A 9,905-nucleotide genomic window follows, 5' to 3' on the forward strand; every position below is an offset into this window, starting at 1 on the left:
CCCGCCAGCACGCGACCCTGGGGGAAGCGCCGGGAGGCCATCTGTGCCAAAGCTTCGTACCAGACAGGGCCACTTGTGAGGACAAAAATAATAAATTTAGGAAATGAAAAAAGACACGCTGGGACGGGAGCACAGGCGCAGGCTCTGCGGCGACGGGGCCTGGAGCACATCCCAGCAGCCGCTCGCGATGGAGGACACGCGCGGGAATGAGCGCGCGGGAGTGGGCGAGGGCGCGTGTGCACGGCTGCGGTGGGGTGCGCGCGCGGGGGCGAGGGCGCGTGCCTGACAACCCGCGAAGGGTGGGTGCGCGTGCGGGGAGCGCGCGGCGCCGACTGCCCGGGGATGCTGGGCCGGTCCGAATGTGCGCTACCCCTCACCTGCCCTCCCCCCACGTCGCCCCCCGACAGTCCTAGAACACGGGGGGCCGCGCGCGGGACTTTTGTGGACTTGGAACTTTCAGTAACGCGGTCTCGGGGCACCCTGCGCCCCCTGCCCACGCCACAGGCGCCCCGGGACTGCACCCATCGGGCAAGGGAACTGGGGGGGGGAGGACACCGGAGCCCTGTCATCCCCTCCCTTCCCCTGGATTTAAGGAGCCGCTGGCGGCGGGGAGGCCCGGCGGGCGGGCGAAGGGCCGAGGCGGCCCCGGTGGCGGCGGCGGGCGGGGCGGGCGCTCAGGAGTCGAGGGGCCCGGGGGGCGGGCGGGGAGACGGGGGTGGGAGCGGAGGGGAGGGAGGTCTAGGGGAGGGGAGGGGAGGAGCCGCTCGGCCCGCGCAGCTTCCGAACCGGAAAGTTGGTCTTGCCGAAGTCCCGCCACCCCGGCGTGCGCACTCCGCTCCGCTCCGGCCGCGAGCCTCCGGGCCGGGCCGGCCGCCGGGGGAGCCCGCGGAGGGGACCCGAGCCCGGAGAGAAGGTCCGGAGTGAGGGGACACCAGAGCCTGAGCGGGGCCGGCGCGCCGAGAGCCGCCGCGGACGAGTGGAGGCGGCCGACCGGCCCTCCGCGCCCGGAGTGCAGGAGGCTCGGCGCCCGAGCCGCCCGGCGAGACAAAGGCGCCGGCCGGAGCCCTGCCCGCGGCCGCCCGCTCCGGGAGGGGCGCCGGGCGGCGGCGGGGGGGGGGGGCGCGGCGCGGGGCGCGGGCGGCGGCGCAGACACTCTATAAAGGAGCGAGCCCGGCGCGCCGGCGGAGAGGCGCCGCGCGGACGCCGCCAAAGTTTGCTGCCTGCGCCCGGGGCCAGGCGGCCGCCGCGGCCCGCGCCGCTCCCGGCCCGCCGGGCCGCACCGGGCGCCGAGGAGCGCGGAGCCCGCGATGTGAGGCGGCGCCGGCCGCGCGCCCGGGTCCCGCAGGCGCCGGCCCCTCCTCGCCGCTCGGCCGCTAATTGCGAGCGCGGCCTCATTTGCATAGGCCGCCCGAGTCCGCTGGAGGCCGGCCAATCGGCGCGGCCCTCCGCTAATGGCCATGCATTATTCTCCAGCCTAATTGCTCAGCCCCATGCGCGGCCCGCGCAGCCGCCGCCGCCGCCGCCGCCGCCGCCGCCGCCGCCGCCGCCCGCGCCCCGCGCCCCGCGCCCGCCCGGCCGCCCCGCGCCGTCCCCGCTGGCCGCCCCGCTGATGCCGCTGCCCCGCGCGGGGCCCGCGCGCCGCTAGCAGCATGTCTCGGCGCAAGCAGGCCAAGCCCCAGCACCTCAAGTCGGACGAGGAGCTGCCGCCGCCGGACGGGGCTCCCGAGAACGGTGAGGGCCCGCGGACCGCGGCGGCGCCCGGGGGCCTGGGGGGAGCGCGGGCGGCGGGCGCCGCGCACCGGGGAAGTTCCCTGGCTCCCGCGAGCCAGTGTCTGCCGCGCGGCGCTCGGCCCGGGCGGGCCTGCCCGGCGACCCGGTCCTCCACCGGAGCGCGCGGCGCGGGAGTGCGGGAGAAGTAAACTTGGCTCGGCCGCCCGGAGTTGAGCTGCGCACGGAGGCGCCACGGCTCGGGGACCGCTCGGAGTCCGCGCTGCCCGGCGGAGGCCGGCGGGCCGAGCCGGGCGCTCGCGGGAGGGGCCGCGCCGCCGCCTCCGCGCCGCCCCTCGGGCTCCCCGCGCCCGGACGCTGGGCCCGGCCTCGGCGATCGCGGCGTCCCCCGGGCGGGCGCCGCGGCGGGGACGCGTCCGGGGCTCACCCACCACCGGACGCGGGCCGGGGAGGCCGCTGCCGGGACAGCTTTGTTAGGCGCCTGGCGCCCTGGCCGGTGCGCGCTCGGAGCGGGTCCGCCGCCCTGACCCCGGCTGGCCAGCGGCCGCCCCGTGTGCCCGAGGGCCGCGGAGCCCGCGAGGTCCGGGCGAGCCGACAAACCAGTGATCCCATTCCGAGGAGAGTAGGAAGTTGGAGTCGCCTGGCCTTTCCTAATGGCCGCCTTGGGAATTAACCCCGGGGTGAGCTGCGCCGCGGCGCGGGGGGGTGGTCCTTGCACGCGGTAGGATCCCGGCACGTTTCTGGTGCCTCTCGGTTTTCTGGGGCCTCTTCCTGTTCTTTTGGAGGCGCCGCGGGCAACTCTGCAGCCAGCTGGCGGGTAGGAACTTCCTGCCCATCCAGGAGGGAAGGTAGGAGCCACGAAAGTTAGCGCCCGGCGAGCAGCCGGCTGGCCGTGGCCGCGCCCCAGCCCGGGAAGTTAGGGCCCCGGCCGCTCCGGCCTCCCGCTGCCCACGGGTCCCCAGGGGGCGGGAGGGGCGGCCGCGGCGCGATCGCGGGACGCAGGGCGACCCTCCACTGCCCCGGAGCCCGGGCAGCGAGTAGTTTGTTCCCTGCAAAATAGGCCGGCCAACTTTTTGGATTAACCTATTATAAGTGGTTTAGAGCAGATACGCGTCTTTTCGCTTTGAGAATTAGCCTGCAGAAAATAAAAGGAGTTGAAGAGTTTAGCGTGCGGTGTCGTAAAGTTTGCGAAAGCCGGTATACGTCCTCATCGGAATGGAGAACGGGAGTAAAGACTTCTTACGTGGCTGGGAATTCAGGAATTAAACAAAATTTGAGAACTCGTGAGGGTCTTTTTGTCGCAGCGGAGGTAAGGGAGTCTTATCTGTGTCGCCTGGTCACCCAAGATTAGAACGGGAGATATGCTAAAAAGAAACGCTTGCATATGGTGGGTAGATTAAGGACAAAGAATCTTTTTGTCATGGAAATGGATTTTTTTTTGTTTTGTTTACTTCATCACATAGAATTTCTCACACTTGGTTTGTTTTCTATTGCCCTCAATGACTACATGATCAAATGAATGGATTTATTTCTGCCGAATGAGAAAGACAGTCTTTCCTTCAAAAGAACTACATTGCATCCCAGTGAGGAATTTTAAAGCTTTATTATTGTGGCTCCTGAATAGCTTAAAATCGGCTTTCACAGCCGCCCCAAAATGCAACAATGTAAATACTTCTCAGCTTTGTAGGGTCGTTATCAAAATGTGCAATGTCTCCTTTTATTAAAGCATATTTTAATTAATAGAGTAAAACCCCTTGTATTTAACAATTAACAAGCTGAGGCACTGCTATTCATTTTTAATTTCACTTCAGAAATGAGAGCGTGGTGAACCTCCTAGTATAAGCGTGTGGAGGGGTCCAGAGCCCTTATTTGAAAACCTAAGATGGAGTAAATTATTCAGAAGTTCTCTTTTGAATTCCCCTTGTTGTTACTGAATTTATTTAGGGGTGAAACATATTCAGGTTTTTTTTACCCACCGTGGGATTAAAGTTTTTGTCAGGCTGTGTTTTTCACAACCATTCCGAGTTGTAATCAAGATATTGCCACAGTTCCTGATCATATTTTGCAACAGGCCAAAAATAGCCTGTCTGGGGCTGAGGCTTAGTCAAGGAGTGTGTTCCCTCGATTGTTCGGGCAAACTGTTTAAAAAAGAGTTCTTTCTGATTTAATTATTCTGAAGCTGATTGTTCACGGAGCATAAAAGATAGTCTGTTCTCTCTTCACTTAAGGCATGTTCACGTATATATTGCTCTGTTGTACTGATCGTCATCAGGAGGAGAACTAAGTAAAATATTTTTTTTTTAAGATAAATGGTTGTGAAAACTAAATTACTCCAACGTGAATCAGATATTCTCAAAATTATATTTTGTTAAATGCAGTGGAAATAAACAGACTATGCATGAAGTTATAACTGAGCTAAGTTAGTTTACAGTGTTTTAGAAACGAAGTAAATAATTCCTTTGTATTACTTTGGATGTTACATGTTAATTAAAGCAGTAGATGCCCGCAGTAAAATTGAAGGTTCTTGATAATGATATGAAACACAAATATTCTACGCAAAATGTTTAGTATAATATGGGGGGAGGCAGTCACATTAATTTACAGTAAAAGACTTTATTTCTTAAAAAAAGAAGAAATATGACTATTATTTTTCAGGCTTTGGTTTTTAGGCAAGCAGTGAAAAGATAGCTGTCCAAAAATGCTTCAGTGCTCTCCAAACCTTATTGCAGGAATGAAATATGATGACATATGTAGAATGAGAAAAAGTGATAAAGATTTACGTAAAGTTCTAAAGTTATCCTGTTGTAAAAATGTGTTTTAAGGATGACTGGGACTAAACTTACATTCCCACTAGGTACTATCTTTTAAAATTGCAAATTGTTTCATTCCTGTTTCTGAAAATTTAGAAATAAATGGGATGCAGCTTTAGGATTCAGTTAATTAAATGTATGCCACAATAATGAAATCTTTTGAGCCAGCTGAATATTTTTGTTCTAAAAAAAATTAATTAAAACTTCTAATGACGGAACAGCACTTACGCTCCTACTAAGAGCTTTAAAAGGTGTATTGTTGCTGTCCTTCACTGGATAAAATACAGCTTAGGAAAGATACATTTTACTGTCATTAGAAGGAAAATATGTATTTAAGGAGAAACAAAAGGATATTATAATTTAAAGCAGTTTGCCATCCTGTATTTTGTTTGTTTTTATGTTCTGCCAACTCACAGTTACATGGCTATCTTAAAAATCCTTTTAAATGATCCTGTGATTTAAGACTTTACCAATGGTATTCATAGACCGTGTTTGAATTAAGGGGAAGAAGGCCCCCAGCCCTGGGTGAAGAGATCTTTTCTCTTTTATCTGTCTGTGCATGGTTTGCCTTCAGAGCTCTGGGCACTCACTCACACACTTACAATTCAGCATTCCAAAAGGAAACAATACAGAAGCCACTTTCTGACATCCCTAGGCAGACTGTTTTCTCTGAAACATGAAAGGTAAGGAGTAAGTTAAGCAGGGAGGGAAAGGAAAAGAAGAATTTGCGAACGTTTATTTTTTAAACGACATTTAAAATCCTAACCTATTTAAAAATGCATAATTTGGTGGCCAATAAAAAGCATGCCAATTAATTCTCACCTTACAGAGAAAGAGCTGATTATGTTACAGTTAAGGGATTTTTTTTTTTAAGGCACATTTAAACTTCCACAATCTACTCATAATGCAATATTTTTTGATCTGTTTAGAGCCAGAAAATGAAGAAGGTATGGACCAACAGCAGGAATTACTTACCAAGCTGATTATTTTTTGTATACAAGATGATGGCAAAAGCAGGGCAAAGTGGGTCAGATTTCATTTTCAAGTACAATCTCTAAGAGGCTTTGCCATTCACCCCAAGATAGCTCCGAGAACATGTTCTTTTGGGGGGAATTCAGCAAAGATACAACCAAGGTTTCCGTTCTGTGTACTGAACACCAGTTAGAATTTAGCATTCTTAAATGTAAGTATTTTATTTACATGAAATAAAAACCTTCTTAACTGCCAATGAGGTCATGCCCCATCCTTCAATGCTGCAAATAGTTTCAAGAAGGATAATTTTTAAATAATACTTATAATAGGAAGAGGTTTCGTTGGTTTGTTAGTTTTCATTTTCCTTCATGATTTCTTGACCAGTTGCTAGGATACGAACAGCATATCTTAGTCTTGTGAAGATGAGGGCTAATTCTACCACTGGTGGGACAGGTTTGTAATTACAGCATATGTGAATGAAGTTGCCACCCACTTCATATAAAATCAGGCATAAATAAAGTCTACGTAAAAATTGAATGTTTTACTATTACCTTACATTAACTTTTATATTTGAAAAAAAGATCCCTGTCCTTAGATTTTTCTCTTGTAAGTTGAACACCTTTATGATCTAAACTGCAGTTAACTGCAGTGTGATTCCCAAGCAAATAAGGCAAGTCATATCACAGAAAGTGTGAGATATTAACTGAAATAATAAAATAATGTAATGGGCTCTATTTATGTTAGAGATTAGGATTTGATCTGTTTGTTAAAGGCAAGAGTTCTCTGGGCTGAACCATTGTCCACCAAAGAGACCTGAGGCTGCCAGGGTTGCGTCCAGCTCCGTGGTGCCCTCCGTGGGCCTGTCTTTTCCAGTCATCCCAGATTCGTTATGCTTACCATCGGGGACCCCTCCCCTCCTAATTCCCGGGAAGCCTTGGGGCCCACATAGCGTCCAGCCTTGGTGGCCTGGGGTCTGTGAGAAGGAGGGCTTGCAGAGGGCTGGCAGCTTCCGACCCATCTCCGCGAAGGTGGGTGGTTCAGGGTGCTGCTGCGACAGACCTGCTGATTTAACCTTTGCCTGCTTTGCCCTGCCAGGGGTGGCCACTAGATGTCAAGCTCATAATACAATGAGTGCATCTGTGCTGTTGACCTTGGCAACAGGACTCACCAGTGTTCTGTTAAGTGTTAACACTGGCTCTGAGTGCGGACTGGGGACCCACGAGTTTGCTCTGTGCTGCTCGGTTTATCAAATGCCCATCTAGTTCAGCACAAGTGTTTATAGTGCTCAAAGAGGGGAGAGAGAACCGTTTTCTTTTGTGTGGCTGTTACATCTTGAACTGTTTAATTAACCCTGCAGGTGCCGTGGCACTTGGTCTTAATTTGCCGTCATTCTTGGTCCTCTTTTCCAGAGTGCCCTCTTCACAGCACCGTTTGGTAATTGACTTAGGGCTCTGCACATGCAGAGCCACTAGCTTCAAGCCCCCAGGGCAGGGCTTTTCCTGGATGATTTTTTGCATGTGTGTAAACTTCGCCCGTAGAAATGGACCAGTGCGGTGAGGTGATGACAAATCATGGAAATGATTTAATGACCTAACCCCGAGTGCAAGCAGTCCGATGGTTACAGTGGATCGGCGCCTTGTTCCCGGACACCGTGTAGTTCCTGCTGCTCTGGGGCTGTTTAGACCCAGGTGTTTATACGTCTAAGTGGCTTTGCTTATTTATGTATTTTTATGCACAGTGGATTTGAAAAGTGACGTGTCGAGGCCCGTAGGCACTTCCGCAGAGGCGTGTCGTGGAGCAGCACGTTTAATTTCATGTGTGAGTTTAAACCTCCGCCTCTGAACCGAAAGTGACCCTGCACAGACCTTGTTTTTCCCCCTCGCCGAGCTTTGATGGAAACTGTTTGCATTTGCCGCCGTATTCCAGGTTTGGGCGTTCTCGGTGAGGCACAGTGATATCCGTGTATTCATCGTAAGCGAGATTACAGCGTAACATGTGAGTGAAAGAACTATTGTGCAACCTTGAAGTGTAACAAACATCTTATTATTTGATGCAGCAGATAGTTAAAACAAGTGAACGTTGTGGCCGCTTTCCATCTGCGTGTGTCCATAAAGGAAACAGTGTTTCCCCTCCCTGGTGCTTCACCCCACAGATGAAAAACCGCAAATGTTTTAAACAGAAGACATTTGGCGCCTGTGCCACAGGTGGTCCTTACTTAACAAATTTGAGGCGTGGGCCGCTGAGTCGGCGGAAGCGGCCTGCGGGTCAGTGCGGCTTGGGCGAGGCACGAGCGCCCTCCGCTGTTCCGCTCCGAGCTCACACGCTTGGAGGTCTAGGAAAAGGACAAAATTTTTCTGTTGCGTCTGGAATTTCTTCTACATTGTTAAACACAGTAGGGGTCTCTATTTGTCTCCTCCTGTTTCACAGCTTGGGCTCAGTATGTGATAATTCATCTTTCTTTATGGGATTCAAAGCTATCATAAGGAGTTAAAAAGAATTAATTTGCAAGAAAATAGTGTCTCCTAACAATTTGGGAAAACTTGAAAAATGCTTCCTAGATTTTTAAGGGATGGAAAAGGCACAGGAGAAAGTACGGTTTCCTTTCCTCGAGACCCACGTGGCATTTTCAAGTTACTGATTAAAGTGGAGAAGTTAACATTCCTTTTCCCGTAAGGAACAACGTTTGCTTCTCTTTTCGTTAATTGTAAGGGATTTAAAATGCGTAGCAAAAGTGTGCCAGAGTAAAGGTGAGAGTTTGAGCTTGATCAGCAAAATTATCAGACACCTGTTTACTACTCTTTGTAATTCAGTTACTTATTTACAAGGCACTGCCTCCTGGAAGGAGAGAATAAGAAAGCCGTGCTGAGAACTGCAGTTTGAATTTTTTAAAGAAAGCATCTTGTCTCAAATATTCTTATCTATGTTACAGGGATGCTTTTAACTCGTGGCTTTAAAAGATACTCGTGAGTGTAAACATTCTGCCCATCTTCTGCCACGTCGTTTTTATTTGGAAGGCCACATACGCTTTTGCAGGCAGCGAAGACGTGATCCTTGTATAACATGATCCTTGTATATTGTATAGCAGACCAGGAATCGGAGCTGAGAGAGGAATGGGAAGGGGATCCTTTCACACCCAGAGTTATCCTAAGAATAGGGACATTTTTGCTAAACGTTCTCTGCATTTTTTATCAGTGAGAAGGAAAAAAAAACATGTATTTTTAAGACTGCTGTTGAAGCTGTTTTTTGGTTGGAGGCCTCCCTGAAAGGCGATGGCACCCTTTCCCCATCCTGCAGCCCCGAGAGGCGGCACACTTGCTCAAGAATGTTTGAATGGTGAGGCTTAGAAACCCTGGAAATCTCAGGTATAAATAGCAAGTATGGGGTTAGCTGTAGAGACTAATTGCACATTTCCTCTCCACCTGAAATAGCTTCCTCTTTTAGCCTCCGTGCTTTTCGCTCCTCCTGACTGCATTCAGGAAGACAGACTCGGCGTTACGTACAGACACCCGGCTCACAGCCATGGCTGGTACGTCCTCGGTGTTAGCAAAGTAGAGAGTTCTTTCCAATACATCATCTTCCTTGTATTGATACCCAGCGAATACAGCAAACCTGTGTGGCACTTTCAGAAAGTAACCTCAACCAAATATTCCTGTTAACCAGGAAGGGAAGACTCTTGGTTAAATTCTGTTACTGGGTGCATTGGTTGGCATTTTTCTTCGCTAGTTCTAAGAGAACCCTGGTGCCCTGTAAGCCCCTGCCTATTTACAGTTTGAAGTCTCTTAGTCATTGACAAGCCAGTATGCAAAAAATAAATTATTTCGACATTAATGATAATGTTAACAATGCTTGTTTTTCAGTTCCCCCTTTAAGGAAGAAAGAATTTTCCCATTGCATTGGAAATAAATTTCTCAAACCTTGTACTGTTGTTACAGTGGCTCATTGACGTGGTTTTACCTTGAAACAAAAATTTTAAAGCCATATCAATAAATGGGTATAATAACTTCTATTTTTAGAATGCAAAAGCCAGTTAAAAATGTAAATTTAATTGAAAGGTAGTTGGATACATTTGAATCCGACATAATACTGGCTTAAGACAATGGCAGGATTAAGGGCTTTAGAAGTTGCATGATAAAATTTGGAGCTGCTGTCAGATCTCTCCTATATGGGTTTTCTAGTTATATAGAAAGCATTTTTTTAAAGATAAATACTTCCAGATGAGCACATCTACACTGTAACATGATGCATGTAATCGCTGTAACAAGAACTGCCATCGAAGCAAGTTATAACAACTTATTTTGCATCTCGCTCTCCTGAATGTGGCAGAAGGTCGCTGCTTTCACTCTGGACTCAACTGCAGTCTTGCTGCTTCTAAAGAGCTGTGTCCCTAGTGAAACA

The 9,905-nt window shown here is 50.6% G+C and overlaps 1 protein-coding gene across 5 annotated transcripts in view; it reads left to right on the forward strand.

The window, feature by feature from the left end:
* The first annotated feature begins 1,609 nt into the window (after positions 1-1,609).
* SALL3 (spalt like transcription factor 3) overlaps positions 1,610-9,905 on the forward strand; it is a 19,792-nt gene continuing 11,496 nt past the window's right edge. For all 5 annotated transcript variants that reach the window (XM_059894562.1, XM_059894564.1, XM_059894563.1 and 2 more), the window contains exon 1: positions 1,610-1,731. In XM_059894562.1, the coding sequence (XP_059750545.1) occupies positions 1,650-1,731 (82 nt within the window). In that variant the 5' untranslated portion in view covers positions 1,610-1,649. The remainder of the gene's footprint in view (positions 1,732-9,905) is intronic.

The sequence above is a fragment of the Balaenoptera ricei genome, chromosome 14 (assembly GCF_028023285.1).
Source record: "Balaenoptera ricei isolate mBalRic1 chromosome 14, mBalRic1.hap2, whole genome shotgun sequence".
Taxonomy (NCBI): Eukaryota; Metazoa; Chordata; class Mammalia; order Artiodactyla; family Balaenopteridae; genus Balaenoptera; species Balaenoptera ricei.